At 39.3% G+C, this 24,595-nt stretch overlaps 1 protein-coding gene across 3 annotated transcripts in view; it reads left to right on the plus strand.

Moving 5' to 3' along the window:
- Window positions 1-24,305, plus strand: part of nrg2a (neuregulin 2a) — a 51,025-nt gene extending 26,720 nt beyond the window's left edge. The window contains exons 4-11 of one of the 3 annotated variants that reach the window (XM_041050802.1): window positions 6,579-6,699; window positions 10,560-10,618; window positions 13,919-13,942; window positions 15,717-15,819; window positions 16,159-16,282; window positions 16,430-16,557; window positions 16,813-17,034; window positions 20,671-24,305. In XM_041050802.1, the coding sequence (XP_040906736.1) occupies window positions 6,579-6,699; window positions 10,560-10,618; window positions 13,919-13,942; window positions 15,717-15,819; window positions 16,159-16,282; window positions 16,430-16,557; window positions 16,813-17,034; window positions 20,671-21,325 (1,436 nt within the window). In that variant the 3' untranslated portion in view covers window positions 21,326-24,305. Of the gene's footprint in view, window positions 1-6,578; window positions 6,700-10,077; window positions 10,149-10,559; window positions 10,619-13,918; window positions 13,943-15,716; window positions 15,820-16,158; window positions 16,283-16,429; window positions 16,558-16,812; window positions 17,035-20,670 lie in introns of all 3 variants that reach the window. The other 2 variants (XM_041050804.1, XM_041050803.1) reach the window with 2 other exon arrangements.
- The last annotated feature ends 290 nt before the right edge of the window (window positions 24,306-24,595 follow it).

Consider the following 24,595-nt stretch of genomic DNA (forward strand, 5'->3'; position numbering starts at 1 on the left):
TCTTGATTGGTTTTCTAAGATACGCTGTCTGAATTTCACTGTGGCTTTTTCAACATGCAATGAAACGAACATATATTACTGATACATGACAGTGCAATGTGCTTTCAAAGGGTTATTCTTTATTAGACCAATGCAAAAAAAAACTGTCTCTGTGACCCGGCTGAACAGCTGCTCTACATGGCAAGGATGAACACGTACAGCATTCACTACACATGTTATTATACCAACTGTCAGCAGAAATTGCTGTGGGCTGTTCACAGCAGCCTCACTTCATGATTACAGATGAAGTCCTCTTCAGATCATCCATTCAGACAGTCAGCACTATTCACATACAATAACTTGCTTGGATAAAACAGTACAATACAGTATAATACAAAAGCAGAGTGACACATAAAACTTATCAATTACCCTCCCTTACTGTATATATTTGCACAGTATTGTGTGGAGAGATTTAACAGTTGACTGATTTCAAAAAGAATGTGATTCAAAGCTAATGCGATTAAGTATTTTAAAGAAATGCAATGGCATTGAAAGAATCTAAAAAGAAAAAAAAACATTATCCACAGAGCAATACAAAGCTTCTCAACTGACGCAGACCACATTCAGTCAAACCCAGATTGTGAAAAGACATGTACAGTATGATTCTTTCAAACATCACAGCCACCGCTTATGTACGTAACCCTGGTTCACTGACAAACAAGATTAAAAAAATCAAATATAAAGCTCAAAAGTTTCTTTGTAGCTGATCATCCAACCAATGCTACATATTGAAAACAAGATGTCTAGCTATCATCCTTAATAGCATTTGATTAAAAACTGGATGATTTTTTTTCAGATTCTGCACTAGTTTATACTTACATGTCATGAAATAACACCTGCTCTTCTCAAAGGTTAAAATATAAAGTTATCTTAGCCGTTTTATAACCGCACTAGTACAACAGTTTAAATATCATTTTGTACCCACATCACACACGCCTAAATGAGATGCTGCTCTGTTGTTTGTATGTGTATCTCTAACCATGTCGATAAATTTTTAGGCCTTGTCATTAGTTTTAATCTTGAGTAAACATGTGGTGCAGCCTGAGTAAACACTGTATTGGCTGAACCAGATCACCTCAGAAAGAAAACACTGTTCTTGTTTCATCACTGGGACAGGGTCTGAATGTACCTCTCCTTGTATGGGGTTTCCAATAAGTGAGCGAACTGCTACCAGCGGTTTCTGTGGTGGTTCCATCACTCTTTTAATTTTCTGGTTTGACACGCTAAAGTGCAGTTAGACTGAAGTGAGAGGGACCAAAAGGAACTCTGTGGGTCTCTTAAAACCTGCTGTTTGTCCTAGATTGTGAACATCGTGAAACTCGGGTCTTTTTATGTCAAACTATCAAAGGGAAGAGAAAATGAGAGAGTATTTGTATGTAGCTCCTTTATTGAATGAAAAGTATTCATGACTAGTTAAAATGCACCAGTTAGGTATGTAGGTCAGTATATGGCCTTCACATTCATTACACAGTAATACTGACATTTGAACATTTGCATCATATATGCCCAATCCTTGGCACTTGGATGGTGCACAATCCAATTAGAAATGGACAACTCTTGAATCTCAGTTTTTATTACTTTTAAGTGATATCTTGACCCCCCCCCCCCCCCCCATATAAACCATATTGATTTGAAATCCTCATAAATGCCATAATCCCACCCTATCAGATAAAAAAATATTGTTATATGCCACTTATTTGTTTTCCCATCATTTGCAGGAAAATGCTGACAGGATTATGTTCCCTGGAAAACATTTTTCTAGGGTAGGAAGTATTACATTAATGCACTGCACACGAGGGAGGTAGTCACGTTGTACGATATGCACACACAGTGCAGAACATTGACACCAGAGGCTGTGGTTCACATCCTGATTCCCTCATTTGGTTATGTTAAGGGCAGCAAAAGCACTTTGGTTGAGGTTAGGGAAAGATTTGGTTAAAAGTTAACAAATGAAAATTTTGACTTTTTCAGTTTATAACTCAGGCCACAGTTTGAGTTATGATTTAATTACACTTTAGATACTACTAGTGGATATTAGTGGGGAAAATGAAATTCCTTAAAATAAGCTTTACTCATTATGTTATTAGAAAACATGTTCCAGATGCAGTGACATGCCAGCGTCAGAAGTTACTGAAGTAAAATATAACCATACGTTTTTGAAATTTCCTGCTGACCCATGCACTTAAATTCATCTTGACCTATGTTGTTCATAACAACAGATACAGTTTCCAGTTACAGTATTTGTTATGAGCAAATGGGCATTCAGCTTGACACTAACCACTGGCTGCGGATGAAGATGAGAAGCATCGGCAGACTCTCGTACAGAAAGTCCGTGGCATCTCAGGGTCCTGCCCGGATATTTTACTGCGATTCAGCAGGTTTTTACATTCTTTTGTCAAGGTTTACAAGTTTATTATAAAACGTGAAGTGGGTGCACATGTGTGATTTATAGATGCCCAGTGCATCGGTTTAGTTGCAGTTCCCTCGCTTTGGCCTCCGGCTGTTTGAATCAAAGAAGCCATATTTCAAACTTTAAACTTGACATAATAATCAGAATTGTTTCAGTTTGTGTGTCTAACATGCACTAAAGGTTTTCTTACATAGGCTGCCCACATTACCCTGACTCCAAACATGAAAATAATCATCAGTTTTTAAGATAGATATTTTTAATTAAATTATGTTCACGCTACATATTACAGTTTTACTCTGTCTAGGCCCTGTAAGCTGTCATGTCCAGCAAGTTGTATTACAAGATTTTGTTGTAATTGTAAATATCCTTTATAATTAAGCATTTCTAAGCTAAGGGACAAGGACTTAAACTAAGTTCGTACAAGACGTTCTGAAACCAGAACTTTTCTTCCCTCCTCTGTGTTACAACAGCGTGCCTGCTGTGGGGGAGTAATTGGAGGACACAGAGAAAGGAGGGAGGAGAGGAGAAGAAAATTGGGACACTTAACTGTGCAGTGTCATAGATTGGATGTCAGTCGATGACTGCAGGCCAATAAATGTTCTCAAATGGATTGTTTTTGTTAGTATTGGGATACACGCCATCTTTGAAGCCACTGATAGCTAGTTACAGCAGTTATTTGACTGTTGCTTCACGTAACTGATTTTGGGAGGAAAAAAAAAATCGCATTTTTTTGAAAGGTTTGGGGCATGTCCACATCTGTGTGACACCTCATATCTGTGATGACTTGTGACCGTTTTCTCAAAGTTATAAAAAAAAAAGTTATACCTAAAAATGTCTATTTAAAATTCTTCTACGTATTTTTTAAAGCCAAATGATCTGAACTGTTATTCAGACCCTTCAAGGACTGACTGCCAGTCTGACTTTTAAGCCCCAATGGAATACATTCATTGTTTTGATATTGTTTGAAGTGTTTCTGAATCTTTTTCAAGGTGTCAGTTGAGAAGATTAGCAAATGAATGGGAACAGATACTTCGAAAATATTCTGTCCTTGAAAGATCCATACTGTCAGTGTGTGAGACTCTGAGTGCATTGTCAGTGAGCTGTCCAAGGAAAACTCACTTAAAAAAAAAAAAAAAAAAAAAAAACTTTTTTACTGCATTGGGCTTAAAATAATGTCCAGAGGAATGTGTTTTTGCTCTTCCTAGAAGCTTTTGAATACAGGCAGGTGGTGTTTGTTGTTTAGGCAAATGGACCTTGTCTGTTGAGGGAGAATGTGTGGGCTCTCCACCTGCAAGCGTTCAGCTGGATGGCAAGACAAAACTGGTGCTACAGCTGCATGGGCCTAAAACCAAGTCTGTGGCTCTGTGGTTCTTCACAAACTGTAGTTAATAATCTGATGTGCAGACAAACATTTCATCACCCAAGTAAAGAGTCCTTCTTTATGGTCATTGATAGGGAAATGATTCATCTGACCTCGTTTCAGTTACTTTAAATTAATAATCACTTTTGTTGAGCACAGTTTATAAAATATCACAATAAATGAATTTTAAAATGTCTTATCACTCAGCTCCGCCTATACCAAACACATTGAGGTCCTACTCAACATGTCCTACTCAAAAAAATAATTTTAAAGAAAAGGTATTTCTTTCATTGAAAGTATTGAACCTTAATGTGGTTCCAGATCGTTTTAAACCCAACTTTCATGCAAATGTGGTCAAGAGAGTGCAGTTGGTGGCCTGCTGAATGTTTAATAAATCACAGAAATGTTAATATAGAGATCTATGCCCACAGAGCTTTAGTCTAAAAGGAGGAGTATGTGACCTTAAAATAGACAAAAGTAGGTTGTGGTCAATTAGAATATATCTGGAGTTCAAATAGCATAAGCATTGGGTCATATCGCACTTATGCAATGACGGTGAAGTATCAGAGTTTCATTATGAGGTTTTGTGATACTCGAATTTGGGGTAATGATCATATTCTCAAAAGGAGTATGCACATTATCTTTTTTACTGAAACAAACAGGTGTGTTTGTGTGTGCAAACAGGTTTGGTATAACCGGCAGTAGCCTTATAAACTTTGACAGCAGAACAGGACCAGGGTTCAAATATCAGCCTTGATCCTTTTTCTGTGTGAAGTTTACATGTTCTCCACCTCCTTGTGTGGGTTTTCTCCGGGTCGTCTGTTTTCCACCAACAGTCCACCCACATGTAAGCCAGGTGGACTGGAGATTATGTGTGAGTATGATTGTCTGTGTGTTAACCCGCCCTGCGGAGGACTGATGAGCTGTCCAGGACGTTCCCCTCCCTTCCACTAGTGTATTCTGGTATAGGCGGCCGCCGCAGATAGAGGTTCACACAGCTTGTTCATTGCCGCCTTTTGTTTTTTTTTTTGTTTTGCATGTCTCACATCTGAAGACATGCACAAGGTTTCTATTTTGAGCTTGAGGAGGTTTTTACAATGTTTTGAGGGTTCTTCTTCCTGAGAGCTCTGTCTGATCTTTTACGAGCTGTTTTACATGCCAGCAGTCCAAGTGAGAGGTCAGGTGTGACGATGAGGTAGTTCTGATTAACTGGTAAACTTGGAAATATCTCTGGAAAATTTTGAGGTGACAGCAGATAGGTGCTGCACCGCTTGCTTGGATTTCTTTTGAGGTACTCTGTCAGAACAATAACATGACAGCTTATGATTTAAATCTAAATAACAGTATGCTGTTTTACATCACCCTGTCAGTTGTAAATATTACTCATATCAGCACATCTCATCAGACGAAACCAGCTGTAGATTTATGCTGTGCCTTGTTCTGGGTGGATGTTCGTAATTTGTAACATTCGTAAATTTTTATGTCTGCCAGAGCACGAGAACCACCTGAATACAAGCTTAGAGTAAGACTGAAATGAAGATTGGGGGAACATATTTATATCCAGTGACCTATCTGGACTGCATGTTTGTAGTCATAAAGTAATACTGTGGGGTTTTTTTTCCCCAGACATCCTATTTTGGGAATACATGATACTTGCTAAAACATAACACACCATTTCTAGTTTCAGTCATAATGCTGTGTTTGGAATTTGTAAAGTGCTGACTTATTCATGTTCATGGCAAGTGAAGCGCAGACTGATGTCATCCGTTTGCTTTGTTATACTAACTAACATGGGAATTAACCTCTGTTGTTTTAGCTAAACCCGTGATGTGCTTCTGAATGAGGCAGAACACACTTCTCCAGCTAGAGGAGAGAGTGGAGCCGACTTCTTCAGCAACAAATGGGAGTTATGAAATCGTGTACTGCTACACAGTATGCCAGAGCTGGTGGCCCAGCTGAATAAAATCCTAGTGCAGTTTCTTGTCACAACATTGTGCACGACATGAGTACCAGGCTGCTGAAGAATTGTAGTTGTAAAGGGCTTCCAATTTGAAACTTCTGTTCTCCTACCAACAAACTGTCACATTCTGCTAAGGTGCTAATAGCACCTGACAGCAGGTACAACAGTCGCTATCACGTGTCAACATCCGACATGCGAGGCACGCTCCTCCCTCCTCAAGCCCAATCCTGCCGCTGTGCGCCTCTCTCAGCACTCCCCTTCCTTCAAACGTCCCTGCTTTCGTCCTGATAAGCAGACTTCATCCCAAACATATTATATCTATTCAGTCGGGGGGATTAAGTGCAGATACATGACATTTTGGGCCATTCCAAGGACCTGAGTCAACGCATAAACAACTCCTACGCTATGTCAGGGAAATATTTATCTTTGCTCATAGAACTTCTTGAGATAGTGTCAACACTGCTTAGAGACACAATTACATTTGTGGATGGAAAACTAAGAGTCCTCATGGAAATACAAGTGTATAATATGAATAAAGCCGAGAATACTTGTGGAGATATAAAACTATCATACCGATAAAAATGACACCAAGTTCATATTAAATGAAACTCCTAGTGCGTGACCAAGTATCATGATGTCTCTTTATTTTGACTCCAGATTTTATTATTTTTATTATTTTTATTCAAATTCAGCTTGCTGGAGCTATTAAGAGAGTAAAATTTAAACAAAATAAGATGAATTCAGATTAAGATGATCAAAGCTGGTGATAATGTTTTTGTTTTTTCTTCTTCTTCTCTGTTCTTTCTCAGTAACCACAACGCTATCTCCAGGCTCAGGCCACACCAGAAGATGCAACGACACAGAGAAGTCCTACTGTGTGAATGGCGGCGACTGTTACTTCATAGATGGTGTAAATCAGCTCTCCTGCAAGTGAGTTATTTTGTCTACTTTTTGGATTTTCTGCAAATACTGAATATTCTTTGTCAACCTTTCTTTTTTTAAAGATTCTTTGCCCCACAGTTTAAAACTCCTTCTCTGAAGTCTTTACTTTAGTAATATTCTTCAACGTCTAACTATACGTTTTTACCCTGCTGTTTATTTTCCTGATAGCACTTGATCCCCGTTCTTCTTTCTTTCAGCAGCAGCAGCAACACATCACAGGGAGATGCATCCAGTCTGCCTAACTACCCACCTGTTGTGTATTTTAACACTAATAATGGAGTGAGGCGGTGGTGTGCTCATCCTTTTAAGTCATGTTTAGTGTACAGGAGGGCTGCACATTAAAAGCCCTTTCAAATGTCATGAGTCACTGGTTTAGTAGTGAGCAAATATTTATGCCTGTTAGAGGCCCCCAATGAGGTAAATAGAATCATTGCTTACATTTGAGGTCCTTGGCAGAGGAGATCAAGACCCATGTGTAAAGTGTGCTGGAGGAACCATGCATCTCTGCTTTTCAAGAAGAGAGCGGGTTGACATTAACACAGAAACAACCTTTTTTTAAATTTCTTTTTATCTCTGACATTTACATTTTAGTTTGTGTTAAACTGGAGGTGAAGAAACATTATTTGGGAAGATGTTCAGGTGTAGCTAACATTTAAAATAAACAGGTTTCTCTCTTGTTTTTTCTGTTTTTCAGGACACTAACAAATTTTACAGCTGCAACGATTAACTGACGAGTCGATTGTAAGAAAATTAGCTGGAAAATATTTTGATAATGTGAATATTAATGTGAATGTGAATATCTTTCATTAAGTCAACTTTTGCATTAGGAATAGATTTTTAAAAAAATAAATTTTCTGACATTTCGTGGACCAAAAGTCCATGATTAGTTGCTGCTCTAATCATGTTTTATTCAATATAACACACTTTCCAGAGGTTGTAACTGTAACTGTTACAACAAGTGAAACCTAATACTATATAATATCAAAAAATATTCAAGTTATCTCTTGTCATGGTTGTCAAAGATTATGTTGCATGTTCTGTTGGACCATATGTCAACATAGCATAATTCCTTTTGGCTGGTTTGATATAGAGCTGAAACACGGGCTGGGCTTCTGTGCCCAGTTGGCCCAAGGAAGAATGCTCAACAAGCAATGAGGACATGGCTGCAACAGCCGTTCAATACGCTGTGTACAAATTGGAGGCAGCAATAACTCAATTGCTGCAGCTAATTCACTCACGGCTGGGGCATGGGTCCAGAAAAGTTGGATAATGCAGTGAAGGCCTGCAGGGATTTGTTGCCCCACAGCCATCTCATTCAATATAGGCCAGGCTTCAGTGGGTATTACTCACTGGCTAAACAAGTCCTGCAGACAGCTAGCCCTACTTTTATGTCCAGCTCCTTCACTTTGAGGTATAAACTTTGTTTTGGGGAGAGGTAAGGTTAATAAACGACCCAAAGTAAGTAACTGAGTAAACATAATTTTTTTGCAAGGATTTCCTACACTTAAATAGATTTTAAAAATAGAAATTTAGCAGTGGTAAATGTTCAGATATTCTTTTATAGCAGCTGTCCTTTTCATGTGAAGCATAAACATGACATTTTTGTTTGAAAAATGACAAACATGATTGGTAGTTGCAGATTCATTTTCGGTCCAATAACTAATTGCTTAATCGACTAATTGTATATATATATATATTCAATTATTCCATAAAAGTTAATACAATTACATTAATAGTCTCAAAGGTAAATTAGAATAGATGCAAGATTACCAACAAGGTGACATGGGAATTCGTAGAATAACGTTTACCAAATCATCTCTCTCTGGGACTTAAGAAAGGAATGGCTTGTGTAAATCTACTGTATATACAATATATAGAATATAGCAGGTCCTGCTTCATGTCTCCTAACACATGGTAAAACTTAATTTTTTTTTTCCTCCAAAATGTTACATGTTTATTTTTAGTCACAGAATAACAGATGATGACAATGATTTATTTCCCCTTTTTTGAACTAAAGATAAAAGAGTGGTAATAGAGTTTGCAGCTGCACAATGGTGCATGCTCATCTGATTTTTAAATTATGTAGCTACAGTTCACTTCTTTCATCTTTCAGCCAAGTTTCCTTGGTCTAGGTGGTGCTATCCCCCAGTTAAACACCATCACTCAGGATGAGTAATTTAATGCTGAATGTTATGGTGCTCCTGGGAGGCGTTGTGTGAAACCAGTAAATCACAAGCAATGACCTTTGTTGGATTGGTGGTCTAGTTGTGACTGTGAGTGGAATGTTGGTGCCCCTAAAAAACCAACTGCATGTCCTAATGGGATTCTAATGAGGAAGTATGGCTTGACCTAACACGCCTGATGGTGATAATGCAGTAGTCTGTCTTCAGTTACAAAAATGTAAAGCTACATGTTAAAAGAAACTTGCCTGGACTCTGACTTATGTTTCAGAGCACAAGTTACCAGAGTTGTCCAGTGCTGTTTCTCCAGTGAGAAATACCTGGATCTGCATATTCAAATTATTTTTTTCCTTTGTAACAGGAAACAGAAATTCAGGATTTTATTTCCTCCTGATTTTACTACTTTACCTCACTATCCTGTGGTATCGGTTATAAAACTGTCTCATTTGCAGGTTATGACCACAGCTACCAGGCTCCCAACAGGCACCAAGAAAAGAAGCCACATTACCCCATTTTCAGCTTTGCTGCACAGTCTCCCTAGGATTGATTTATTGATCAGCTACAAAGCAGTGCATGGTTCATCCCCAGCTACATTCCACTTTTTTTTTTTTTGGCCATATACTCATGAATGTTGCTCTTCTCCCATCCCCCAAAGTACAGAAGTCAAAAAGAGAGTAAAGAAATAAGAGTTTCCTGAAGCCTATATATAATCTACCTTTTACATCATAATTTCAAACCTGTTTTACCAACTTGTGGATATTATTGACTTTCCCTTTTTTTTCTTTCTTTTTTATTTTATTTTATGTTTTTTTTCTTTGTTTTTTTTATTTCTGGACGGTGAAACAGTTGTTAACTTACACTTGTAAAACTGCTAAGTTAAATATTGTTATTATTGTTAATGTCATGATGATATTTATTATTATCATTGTGATTATTATCATCATTAGTAGTAGCAGTAGTAGTAGTAGTCATTTATTCTTAATATATTTTTAATTAATGGAATGATGAGCAGGTTTCCACACTCATCACAATGTGGTTTTCTTTTTTTTCTTTTTTTGGGCATTACCCATATGGCTTCACTGTGACCTGTGACAATATGTGTGACGGGATGTAAATCCATAATATTTACAGTTCACCTCACTTCCTGTGTTTCTTCTTTTCATAACACTTATCCACTCCTTCCCAGATGTCCGGCTGGATACTTTGGCCCACGATGCTTACAGACTGAACCACGGCGGTTGTCCATGCCCAATCCAAGTATGTTCACTTGATATGAGCAGCTGAGAACAGAGACACAGTTGTCACTGGATTGCCTCTGTGGACTCCCGCTGCCCCGTCCCCCAGTTCCCTTCCTCTTTCTCCTTCTCTTTCTCCTTCTCAGGTCAACACGCAATGAGCTGTGCACTACACCATGCACACGGTGGTGTCATCCATGGGAACACTCTGCTTCTGCTGTCCGTAGTTGTGCTGTTGTTCTAATTCTGTGTCTCTCTGCCTCTCTCTCTCTCTCCCTCCCTCCCTACCCCCCTCCCTCCTCACTTTTCCTTACGCATACTCTCCATTTCACTCCACCCTTTCCCTCTCTCTCTTTCTGTTTTCTTTCTCTTTCCCACTCATCCACCACCCATCTCCTCCCTCTCTTTCTGTGGCTTTGTTTCTTTCCATCAGGTGTCCAAATGACTTTACTGGTGATCGCTGTCAAACCTACGTTATGGCCAGTTTCTACCGTATGTCAATTTCCTCTTCTGTCTCTCTGTCAGACTGTCCTCGTGTCATGCATGCATGCTGGGTGTAGAGAGAGATTGCATTAATATCCTGTTATTACCTAATAGTTGTGTTGGTACCTCCTCTGATGACTCATTCACAAGCTGGCATTGCTCAGTAGAGTTTGTTGTTGTGTTTAGTCTGCATGTGATAGGATGAGCCCTTTAACTCGCAGTGTATTGCATGTGCATTCCTATAATACAAGCTGATAGTAAAATATGATTGCAACAAATAGCGGAGGAATTTAGTTGCTATGTGGAAGTCGATTTGCACGCAGTCAGCTGCATGTAACAACACAGTCTAATGACAAAACCGTTACTAATACCTTACCTTTTACTCAAGCATGTATGATTTATTAGAGCTGATCCATGGATGGAAAGACAGGCCTGAAAAATTAGAAGTAACTAATGACAAATGATTGAATCTGTTAGTCACTGCACCAGCTTCACTGATTAAGAACATTTTTTGAAGGCCACTTGAAGCAATCTGATTTGCTAAAGCTCAAAACTGAGTCTCTGCTTTTTTTTAAACATTGACCTCATGTTACGTATTCCAGACAAACAAGATACGACACGTGGGATTTCTTCATAAATAGACTTCTATGAATATGACTTTATTTTAATAGTCACGTATCTATTAGCGTGTATGTCAAACGTGAACCAACATGACAAAAATCCACTTTGCACTCGTGTAATTCTTGACCAATTTAATTTGATTTGAAGGATAATTAGGGATCTCCCAAAAGTCCAATCATTTCCAGCAAATGTTTGAAATGTTATTGTTCTCACTCACTTGGTCACAGTTGCTTCAGCTAGAATATACATGCACATACAAGCTAGACATGCATTTGCTACTATTGCTTCAGAAGTAGCAACATAATGGTGCTCTCACAGGCAGATATCCTCAGAGCAGAGTTCACACGCTATACTCGAGTGCCGTGTCAAACAGCTTTGCTAGCCTGGGGTAAGAGAAGTCAACCCTGCACCACCCTACACGACAACACCGGCACAGACATCCATCAACTGCAGATTTATACCAAGATTAGATGAAGGTCTCTAGAGACCCACGGCTTTGATAGATCTTGCCCTTAAGGTTTTTTGCTTTGAAAACCATCCACATGGTCTGGAATCATGCATCTTCAGATTATTAACTTGTTACCACAGTCTTAATTGTTTACTCCTCAGAGTTACCTGGTGGTTGATTACTTCTGAAGTATCTCAAGTGCTATTAAGAGCAGTGAGTGACCTGACATTACTGAAACATAAACAACTGACATTTCACATAGATTGGACTTGGCTCGCTGAGGAAAACATATACAAGGTTAAAGATCCTGTAAGATAATAAAACTGACTCAAACACAAAGTCTATAATTCATGTCAGTAAATGGCAAATATCTACTATCTTACAGTACATTCGTCAGCATCATGTCTTTGCAAGCTCATGTGGTTACAATTGAACGTAACATTACAGTTAGAAAATAACTGCATCTGCTTTTGGAGTTGAGTCTCATCCTGTAGTCTGATTGTAGAGCTTACTCATACTGCTTGTTGTATGTTGGCTCCGAGTACAATGCGAAAACCCCCTTCTTAACTACAAGTAATTTCATCTCACATTAGGTTGCAATGCACTGTGCTGAAATTACTTGTTTTTTTGGCAGAGCAGACAGTGGTGTGTGGGAGCTCTTTTTCCTACACTCGCTCACTTTTCCTGCATTCTGTTTAACTTCAGTGCAGCTGTGCAACTGCATCAAGGACAGCATTTTATTTCCAGTTCTCATCCAGCCACATGAACACAAACCAAGCTTTGATTACTTGGTTTACATGCTTACACGCCCAAAATCAATGGCCTGACTATTTGTGGACTTGAAGGAAGACGGAATCTAAAACAACAGAGTGAAAATGATGCCACTTAGTGAAACCAACATTGGGACAGGATGCATTCATACCATACAAACAGGAAAAATAAATACTTTAACTTGTAAGTAGAATTGGTAATTTATAGTTTAGGCGCCATGTCTAAACTTAATTAAAAACTGTGATTTCAAATAGAACAGATTAAGCCTCTTCTCAGTCCAAGTGTAGGGTGTCATATTGTTTTCTCTGCATATGGCTATTAACCTGTCATTGCTGTTAGCATGATAGATGTGGTGGATGTAGACATTAAAGTGAGCATTACAGCTGCACCATTAGTTTTTTTTTTCTTTTTTTGGAAAGCTACATAACAGCTATTAATGGCTTCTCACATATTTCACATTTTCTTCTCTCAATTAAGGAGAATACATCAAATTTTCTCTCAAAGAGCAGGCACATGTGTGCGCACACATCTATTCCATACTTACAGACCCGCCTCCTGGAGGGGCGCCTCCCATCCCCAGGAGATACCAAAGAGAAGGAGGATGGCTTCTGCTCCTCGGCTGTAAGGGCTTGGCTTAACAAGAGCATGTTGTCATAAGAACAGCTGGGACTTGCTTTAACCCAAGTAAAGCAAGTGAACTGCCAGAGATATGGACTCAGCTGGTTGGTGCAACCTCCCTATGGCCTCAGTCTGCTATATAATTTGAAGCCCAACTATAATTCTTCTTATTCATGGTGATTAGTCAGATACTGTACAGATACAATCCTTTTAACTTGCCTGTTCATGTGATGGGTGTGTTCGGGAACTGATGGTGTAGCATTTTTTTTTTTTTAGAAAGCAGAAAACTGAAACCGCAGATAATCTCAGCAGATGACGCATATTTTCCCCATACAGTAGTAAGCATGGCTATTCACCTAACGTCCTATTCCCATTAGGAGATTTAGTTGGTTATGTAATGAAATAACGCTTTCTGCAAACTTGAATCGTCTATCAAGAGACATTTGTGAAAATGTAGAACTGAGGTGCCTTCTCTAAAAAGCAACAGTGACACTGGACTGTGTTGAGACATACAGTAGATCCAAAGCCAAACTGAATAAATGTTGTTTCATTAGAATATACTATAGTGCTTATAAAAATAATAAAAACAAAATATTAAAACTGTAGTTGTGTAGTTAAGTAGGTTTGTGTTGAGTGGTTTGAAGTGTGTGTTGCATGCTGTAAGTGTGTTCTAGTGTCTGGTCCTTGACATTACTCACCACGTCGTTCTGATCGTCACTGACAATTGTTTGTTGTCTGAGTTGCTGTAATGCCTATTTTTGTTTGCTCCACTATATGTTAGAAGGTGCCACTCTCTTAATCTGCTCTTTTGTTTCTCTTTTCTTCCAACTGTCAACCCTCTGCAATGGCAGAGCATCTTGGGATTGAATTTATGGGTATGGAACAATCCATTTTGATTCTCAGTCCTAGCGTAGCTACTAAACAGACGTCCTCCGTTTTGACATGCTCCCGTTCCGTCTGTGGTGTGAACTGTAAATCATATTGTCCCTCGATTAACCGATCAATCTCTCAATCAATCATACCATAACTCATTAGAATGACAAACCCTCAGTCACTGCAACTGATCCTCCATCATTAACGTGGATGTAATCACCTGCACCTCTTATACATTTGTGATGGAAAAGTAGAACTATTAACTGAGTTTAACTGAGCATATTTTCCTTTTTGGACTGATTTCTTTTTATTTTCATTCCTCATTTCATCTGTAACAAGCATGATAAATCATGTTTGTTGTTTGTAGCTGCCAGATGTCTTTTCTCAATCTTCAACTCCTCCCATCAAATCCTTTTAGTCCCATGCCTTTAATATCTCTTTTCTTTTGACATGCCATCTCTTCCTTCTCTTTTATGTGTGATCTTGTCCATGTTTCTTGCATCACCACCGTCGTTAGTATAGCTGAAATGTAACTTTGAAGTATGAAATATAATATCTGTTTTGCTGGTTTGAATTATCCTTCAAGGAGTAGATGCTGTGATGTGAGCATGCAATGCTATATTTAGAAACTACAGTCGTGTTTTTCTTCTATCTGCCGCTATTTCCATCCTCCTTCAATGTTAGCTCTTGTTGTCTGCTGTCTTTTCCAGAAAAGTGCTTTAGTGGTTGAGAGTGTAAAATGAATGCAAGAGGCCTCTTTTCAGAGCTCATGTTATTAACCAAGTGCATTTATGTACTGGACCATGAGGACATTGTGCTGCCATACCAACACCAGTTTCATTTCCCCTGTTTAAAATTCATTATCAGTAGCTAACAAGCAATATTGCTTAAAATATTACCCGCTTTACTGCTATAAATAAACTGACTGCAGTGATTTATTTATGGCATCGGAAACTTGACACAAATTGGCATGTCGATGTAAAATGGCTGGAGGAAACCTCAGATGGAAGGAGTTGTATTTATTCAATTCTTTTTTTTTATTACATTATTTATTAGGGACCACACTACCTCTTAGCTCCATCATCTTCCCCTGGGGAAACAAAGAGTCTACCTCAACCTCGCATAAGCTCTTCTCTGGAAAAGCAAAAAGCACCAGTCGAGATTTCTTTTTTTTTTAGTATTTCATGATATTTCATTTCAAAATTCACTTGTTTCATAAATTACTGTAACATAAAATCATTGTGTTTTCTAAATGCCTGAGTAGATGAAGACGTCTGTAAAAGAACTTTAGAGTCAGAGGATCATGTCAAACATTCAAATTCATATGTGCACTGGTGCAATACTGCACATTTGGAAGGTTCTAGTGGTCATCAATCATAGGCCTGAACCGTTATAGTATCATATATAATTTGAAATTACAGTTGCTTAATAGATCAGCCTAGCTACTGCTGAGCCCCTGCCCCCACCTACACCGCCTTACTGCAGCACAGGGAGCTACGGCATCTGTTGTATTTGTGATTATGTGAGAGGAGAGGTTTGACTGTGAAGTGAGTTGTCAGAGAAGGGGAAGATGAAGCTTCATACTGCTCAGCATTTAGTCAGAAAAAAAGAAATAACTGTAGAAACACAGTGAAAAAGTGGGAACCTTCAAGAGACTGACTCTTTTTTTCTGTTATTTCTCTCACTGTGTGCATGTGGTGTGTGTGTGTTTGTGTGTGTGTGTATCTGTGTGTGTGTGTGGGTGCGTCTATGTATTTGTGGGTGTGATGTTGACAGAGGCAGAGGAACTCTACCAGAAAAGAGTCCTGACAATCACGGGTATTTGTGTGGCTCTGTTGGTGGTGGGCATCGTGTGTGTGGTTGCCTACTGTAAAACCAAGTAAGTCCTGCTGTTAAAAGGATCAGCTCATGATTTTTAGATATGTAGCCTTTCCTTTCAAATTTTACACTGCATTTTATTAAAAAATGACAGTTTACTATAAAGTCATGTTGCTAATATACAGTTTGAAGTGCCTGTAATGTGCAGCGAAGGTGGGGTTAATAGGTTGTTGGGCTTACTATGCTAAAATGTAGGGTTTTTTTTTATATTATTACTCGTATTTTTAGGAAAAAGTTACTCTAGTTGTTACACCAAGTAATAAAGCACAAGGTTAAATCATTACTTATGGCATGTTAGGCACAAAAATAAGAGAGAGAGTGACTGATATTTTCTCAACAGGAAACAAAGAAAGAAGATGCACAATCATCTGCGACAAAACATGTGTCCAGAACACCCCAATCGTAACCTAGCTAACGGACCCAATCACCCAGGACCAGGCCCAGAGGAAATCCCTATGGTAGATGTGAGTTTCTGAAGGGATTCGTAACTTTATTAAAATATGCACGCACACGTGTACACCAAATGGTCTTATGCTTAGTTATATAATCAAAGTTTGTCCTTTCTCACATTTCTCCATCTGTCAAATCCATTTTTTTCCCTCCCGACACAGTACATATCAAAGAACGTCCCTGCAACTGAACGAGTCATACGGCCTGCAACAGAGGGATCGTTCCCTGCCAGCCATGCCTCTTCAAGATCTCACAACTCTTCCACACGTGCCCATTCATCCACTCACAGGTAAGCATGCACCAAACAATACGTGTGTTTTTCCCATCCTATGTGCCTCAGACGACATTCAGCACTATCATTTTATAGTCACATACAACGATTGATTGGCTTGGATGATTGGTTAAATGTCCTGCCTCTGGAAACTGTTGCTTCAATTATCTCTTTTTTTTTGCTTTTCTTTTTGCGAAAGGAATAGCAAAAAAGAATCACACTGGGATACACAGGGGTGTGTGCGTGTTAACACCTTTTTTTTAATTTTTTCAGACATGAGGAACGGACATGGAGCCTGGAACACTCTGACAGTATCCTCTCTGACTCGCCGGGAATGATGTCATCGTCCGTGGGGACCAGTAAATGCAGCAGTCCTGCGTGCATGGAGGCGCGGGCACGGCGCGCTGCACACTGTGGTTACTCTGACCCCCATCGGCCAGGCCTACAGTATGGGGACTCCTTCGACTCGCTGGGAGACTCTCCGCACAGCGACAGGTGGGGAAACAGGCCTGTGTGGCTGATATGGCACTGGGTTTGTCATGAACATTTTGAGAAGTTTCCTCTCTCTGCTGGTTCTCTCTCAGCCTCGAGAGGCCAGTCAGGGCACTCTGAGAGACTCAGTGGAAACTGACACACAGCAGGCATGATGATGAAATACGCTAAGGTAGGCAAGAGTGAGAAACAGTGCTTATTTCAATGGGAACTCTGTGCATACAGCTACTGTAACCTTATACCCTGGGCAGTATGTAACTCTAATTGGTAAAAGTGTTCCCTTTAGTTTTTTTTAAGGATCAGTGTGATATTTTGGGGAATACACTTGTTTGCCATCTTACCCAGAGTCACATAGAAAATATTAATTTCATCTGTGCGTCACAGAGATAGGTGTAGGATGTGTTTGGCCTTCCTCAGTGCAAAGACAAAGAGTTGAAGCAGGAGGAAGCAGTTAGCTAGCTCTATCTGTCAGAAGTGAGGAAATTTCACCAATTCCAGAGCTACCTATTTATCCTGTACCTATTTCTGTACTGAAGGCACAGAGATATCAATCTCCACAAGTTACTCTGGGCAGGATGGCCAACAAGCATATTTCCCAAAATGCTGTGCTATTCTTTTAACATGAACCAGAACTTTATGGTTCAAACACAGTTGATTCACTCCACATAATGTGCTTCCAGGTCTTCTACATGCTCTCTATTTCAATATTACTCAATGTCACCCATGGCCTGAATCTGAACTTGCTTTTTTAAGTACCTAAAATACACTCCCTGATTCTGTTATGGGCCCCAATAGTGACCCCCCAAATCCCAACATGCCCTCTCCTCTCACTGCTGATGTTTTGAATTCCAACACAGTTCACAGCTGAACATCCATAGCTCGTTTGCAGTGAGTTGGAAGGAAATCTTAGCATATGGGAGCACGATTTGGCCCCACGCTAAAATTATGGAATACATGTTTTAAGCATCAGCATAACCCCATAAAAACAGTCAGTCAGGAATTTTCAGTAATAGCACACACATTTGTTGAAGGAAGGGAATGATGGCCACATTTGGTAGAGGTTTCTATACATGAGGGCGTCCTGCCCTTTCCTTTTTTATAGCTTATACACAGGCCCTCATTCACCTCAAGTCTTCAGACTTCACTATTAACCATAATTTCTTCCCTCATGTAACCTTAGTTATGCTCATCGTCAGCCGATCCATTTGAGACAGGTCAGTATTATACAGTGTTGGCTCAGTGGAAGAAAAATGACCCGTGGAGAGGATAATATTTTGTTCAGGTGGTAAAATGTTGGTAAAATCTCAGAAAATCTGAGATTGCCACAAAGCAGACATCTTTTAATGAAATAACTTTTTAAAAGAAGACAGTGGTCACATGCTGAGACGAGTGGGATGTTTAGTCCTTACCCAGGGTTGGCATAGAAAACAGTTGCTTGTGCAAGTTTAAACTCCAAATATCTTTTATTCATATGTGTTCAGTAAAAGCAAATCTGTCAAATGCATAATATTTTTTTGAAAAAAAGTGTGCGTTTCAGAAGCATCTGCTGCATCAACATGCAGACTGATCTTGATCTATCTATAGCTATACAATTTTTGAATACACAACATTCAAAGGCACAATTGGGGCCAACTAGGTGAAGTTAATGTAACACATTAACTGATTGTAAAACTAATTGTTGGCGATGCTCTGTGTTACATGGCCAGCTATTCCCGAAAGATGCATATTTGAGGGGTTGAATATCAGCTCATGTCCAGTTTCAGTCATGCTTTTACAACTGAAGCAAAATGAAAGAAAAAAAAATCTAGCTGTCACTGATGATTGACAGTGGCAACACAGACATGATATGAATTACAGGAACTTGAAAAATAAATTGGACTAATGTATGCATTATGCAATGTTGGAAATAGTTCTCTTTAAAAAAAAAATAGTATTTAAAGCAAATCACCAGTGCCTGATAAATTGTCAAAAACTAACCGGACAAAAAAAGGTCTCTTTTATGTGCTTGAGTTCTTGAGATATCAACAATACCATGAACAGGGCCTTGGCTACTGAGTTGTTATGCAGAGCCAGATTGCATAACAAACATCCCCTCAGAGTCTTCCCAGGTAACAAAGGCCTCTTCCATCATGGCAACAGCTTTTGCATCAGCTGAATCAGCAGTGTTGTGGGAATATCTCAGGCTCGCGTCTCACACGGTCTGTTGTAGTTTCCTAAAGGCAATAAACAGAAGTTCCAAAGACCAATTCCACAATGATTCATCACCATTGTGGATCAAATTTATTGGCATTAATGTTTTGTTGGTTTGTGATTTTGGTATTATGACTGCAGGAAAGCATGCGTCTAACATCTGCGATGATTCCCATGAGTTTCTGATGTTTTGAAAATTCAGACGATCTGAATTTGGGCTAATTGAGTTTGATTATGAGGCTAAGACCCACGTCAGTCAAGCAAACACAAAATGCATGTCTTTACACCTTAATATTGAATAGTTGGCCAAGTGTTTTTTAGAGCTTTTAAGAATCATTCATGGTTCTGCATCTGCAATAACTTCCACATTGGCTTCAACATTCAGTCATGGTGCCAACATGCTCCTGACACATGTTTGAACAAAGCTTCCTAGGGTGATAACCACAATAAGTATGCGTGTTGATAGCAGTTCATTCAAAAATAAAAAATTTTTTATTGCAATCTTTTTGTTGGGTTGGCTGGACAATCTTGCTGGGCGGGTTGGTCCACAGCCTCGGGAGTTCTGAGGAAGACAGCTTGCTTACTGTAAGTCTTCAGCATAGATTGAAGGGCAGCCAAAACAGCTGCTCCTGCCTGAGGATCTCAGGCAGGGCTTTGCCTTAAATTACATGAGAAGCTCAGATATAGCCAAGTAATTATAAAACATCTGATCCAACAGTCATTAATAATATTAAAATTGATTATTCAGATTTGGTTCATATGAGATTTTTAGCACCAATATTAGTGTGCATAACCATAATAATTGGATTTTTGAAAATCATCTTTTACCAATATAATTTTTGTATACGAGAGGATCCAAAGATGTTAACAAAGCAAGCGGATCTAGGATAGATCCCTGTGGGACACCACAGGAGGCTTTCACTAATGCTATCAATAAATTTCCATTAGAGACATTTCAGTTCTGCAGATCTAAAGAAAATCAGTTTTGAGCAGTACCAGGTACCAAATATAGCAACACAAAATGACCAGCTACAGTATATTAGATCTTGTACTGCAGGAGTTTCTTGAAACTCAAGCAGTCTTTTTCCAAGTGATGTCAGTTTGGGAAAACCTACCTCAATAATATGAAATAACCTAAAATCATGTTGAATTTTCTCAGTCATTTTTATGACTGAAAGTATGTCAGAGGTTCAGAAAGATACCTATCTTACAGCAATTCAGCTAAAGTGAAAATGTATGATAATTCTGTGTATGGAAAATTTTCTATTGAATATTTAAGTGTCAAATTTGTAGCTTTCCAGTACCTTGGGACTGAAGGTGCAATGTTCATCCAGCTCACAGAATACCTATGAGACATTCAGACTGCTTTTTGTGCACTCCCCTTCTATCTCTCCTCTGTTCTTTGCTGTTCTTTACTTATCTGTTTCCTCCACTCTGTATTTACCACAGATATGTGTCAGCCCTTACGACACCAGCCCGCCTCTCGCCAGTGGATTTCCATTACTCATTGCCCCCACAGGTGCCTACCTTCCAGATCACATCCCCCAATGCCAGCCATGCCATGTCTCTCCCTCCTGCTGTCCACAACCCCTACCCTCTGGAGGATGACCAGCCTCTGCTGCGCCGCTACCAGGTGCCCCTACACGATGCCCAGTGCCAGGAGCCCTACCGGCAGCAGCGTCGTACCTATCTAAATGACAGCAGGGGAAGCCTGCCCTCCAGCCCCTACCGGCTGGCTGAGGACGAAGACTATGAGACCACCCAGGAGTATCTCTCCTCTCGGGAGCAACCAAAGAGAAGTGGGTCCAGTGGAACTGGTAGTCGGCGCTGGCGGAGATCCAGACTGAATGGCCATGTGGCCCCACGTGGATATGAGGCATCTCGGGACTATGGGTCTCGAAGCTGCCTAACAGATAGTGAGTCAGAGGAGGACGGTGAGAGCACGCCCTTCCTCAGTATGCAGAACATGAATGCCGAGCCCTCCACCATCTACAGGCCGGTGGACAGTCGGACTTCTCACTCATCGGGGCGGCACAGTGGGCATGGGAACATGCATACAAGACTTACACACTCACGCTCCAAACCAGACAATACACCCCATTAAAGAGTGAAAATGAACCAACAAAAATCAATATAGTATAGACCTGCATCTATAAGAAATATTTTTATTTTATATAACTGACAGATATTCTAAACAAATGAAATATTTATTTTCATTTTAGCAAAAGTTGTCTACTAGTTAACAGCAAAGACTTTTTTATAGGGAAAACTCTATTTATATGTACATTTTGATTTACAGCATAAAAAGATGTGCCAGTTTTTTCACAACGTAAAAAATAGAGTAATATTGTGGTGCCTTTTGCTGTATGCCGATGCCAGAGGGCCAGTGGAGGTTTTTGTAGCCTTTCTTATATGGACGCCTCATTTTTTATACACATTTATGTTTTTTTTTTTCCTCTCTGGTTTCCTGTTTTACTTTCTTTCCGAGTTGCATTCTTTGAGGAGTCTAGCCCTACTGGAACATAACCCCTTCCATATCACGCAATATAAACCACTTCAACATAAAGTGTATGTTTACATTAATATGATTCGCCTGTAGGGTTTATGATTTGGGATTTAATAGAACGCCTGATAAATACAATGTAAATCCTTTTTGCCCTCTGACTAATGTCTACCAAGAGAAAGAGCGAGTGAGAGAGAGTGAGAGAGAATGTGTGCTTTGTGCGTGTGTGTGTAAATGCCTGTGTGTGTATGTGTGCGCGCATGTCAGTTTGCTTGCATGTATTTGTGATTGTTAGATGAATTTCATTGTTTGTTGTGGTCACATCAAATGTGTGGGTCTACTGGTGTCTCAGCAGAGCTGACAGAAGAGTGTCTCAGAGGTCCACAGAATAGTGCTTTATCAGAACAGTGACCCCCAGTGTAGGTGGACAGGTAAGGCTGCTGTCAGGGTTGTATGTTATGCAGGTCATTGCTTGATGTGTTTACAGCTATTCTGCCCCTTTCCCAGCCTGCCCTAGTTAAGTCCCCTTTATTTCTCAGCAGGTTTTCCTCCTGTTAGCCTGTTATGAGGCCAACAAACACTGAGCCGCTTGGCACTGGGTGACCCCTGCCATCAGAGGTGGTGGCAAAACAAAAAGATTGCATCTGTTTTCACTCAACTCTGACCCTAATCCCATGCCTCATCATCCTTCTGTGTCCATTCTGTTTTTGTGGCTCGTGTTAAAAGGCCACACAGTGTCTCAGGATTTCAACATGCCCCCCACCCACACCCCCCCCTCCACCTTAACCCTGTTCACCCTCTTCCTCTACTTGAGGAGGTCTACCTAAGACTGGTTCTCAGATGTTGAGGGCCTAAATGTTAACATACAGTCTACCAGTTCCCTGAACACTCCCATAGCGAGAGAAAAAAGTCAAGCGGAAGCAGCTCAGCGGAGAACAGTACAGAACATGCTAGACAATAGAAATGAAATAGCTGTGAAACTTTGGAGGATCATACAATGCAAAAATATGCAAACTTTCTATTTTGCTGTTTGATTACATCATTTTCTAAGAGGTGACTGTAGTGTGTTGTGTGTGAAAAAAAAGATGCCTATAGTGTAGAATGAAATAACATGATATAAATGCATATTTACATGAGTTATTTTTTAAAGCCATTATGCAGCCATCTATCAAGTTGTCAGCCTTTCTTGTTCACGTATTCATTTCCATTGAATGACTGTGTTCATGAATTATTTTATCACTTGGTTTAGACCGCTCCACTTTACATGCGCACTTCCAAGTAATGTCAAATAGCATCCAGATAGTGTCTCCTCCAATAGTACTGTGTACTGCTTTGTCTTGTTGACGGATCTAGTCATTTCAAATTTAGTCCGTAAAATGATAATGATTTTAAAAGTAAACTAAATCATTTAAGCCCTCTGTCCTCCACTGAAGGAAAAGTAAATATTTAAAAGATAATTCAAGAAATGTCAAACCCATTATAAGTGACTCAGTGAGAGAGGACAGCTGATGATGTTTCATCACTGTTGGTCTGTTTCTATTTGTCGTTAAAAAAAAAAGAAAAAAAAACAAAAAAAAAATGAATGCTGAATTATCACATGATTATTGGTTTAAAAAAAAGTCTTTAAAAAGATTGATCTGCAATTCTATCTGCTATGTGGTAAATGCACAGTGGTATTGTTATAGAGAATGGTCTTTGGTCACACCTCACTTGCAGATATTTCAGAAGTTTCTCACCTCTGGGTCTAATTTTGTATGTCTGAAAAATGCAAAAGAAGACTGTGCTCCTCTAGTTTAAATGTGACACTCCCTTCACTTTGCCAGTCCTCTCACCCAATTGAGATGCTACCAGGCACGTCCTGCCATTCTCTTCTGTTTAATTTTATGACACCCCCCGCCCCCCACACACACAACCCGCCCCTACTCTCCCTCCCCAACCCCACCTCCCTCCACCCCCACCTGACCCCACCCTCGCTTGAAATGTTTGAACACCTCTCCTCTGCATGTCCTTGTGGTCAAGGTTAGATGGGTGCATGGTAAAAAAGCAGCAGACAATTCTTTTCCAGTCAGTGAAAGTGTATTTCATTTAACATTCAGCAATAAAAAAGAACCTTTCCCCATGTCATTCCTGAAATATGCTAGAAAAAAAAAAGAAAAAAAAATGCGAGATTGTCATAGATTGTAAAATAAAATGAAAAATGAATCCACCTGTTCATATGAGAAAATAAATCTTTATTCATATCATTTTATGATGTAGTTATTTCTCTAGAAAGCCTTGCTCTGCATTTTGATTCATCTGATTTATCTGGGCTTAAGGTTGGAATCATCTGGCACAATGCACACAATACACAGTGTGTCTCCGGAGTACACACATAAAATCTGATTGTGAAATAAGATCTATTTAATATGGTAATTGGGGGTTATAACAAAGCTGTTTTAGATGGTAGTTCTGCTCTCAGAAGTGACAACTCATACAGTCCTTGCCAGACACACATTAAAAAAACATCCTGAGCTGAACATTGTAAAATTATATAACTGTTTAAAAGAAAAAAAAAAGAAAAAACAAACATATGAGGCTATCCTCAGATAAAAAAAAAAACGTAGCTGATGAAGTGTCACAGTATTTGTTTTTCTAATAAATTTAAATCTTCATTGTTATTGTTGTCCATGCTCAGATGGTTGTAATTATGCAGAATGATCATGTAACAACCAATTCTTATCCAAAACCAAAGTGTGAGATATTTAAAATTGGCCTAATGCACAGTGGGGAAAAACCTTGAATGACAAACTGACATTTGATCAGTCAAACTGACCATGCAAATGCAAGCTGTCCCCTAAGACATTGTATGCAACTTGATTTGTCCAACAGATG

Source organism: Toxotes jaculatrix, chromosome 12 (genome assembly GCF_017976425.1).
Source record: "Toxotes jaculatrix isolate fToxJac2 chromosome 12, fToxJac2.pri, whole genome shotgun sequence".
NCBI classification, from domain to species: domain Eukaryota; kingdom Metazoa; phylum Chordata; class Actinopteri; family Toxotidae; genus Toxotes; species Toxotes jaculatrix.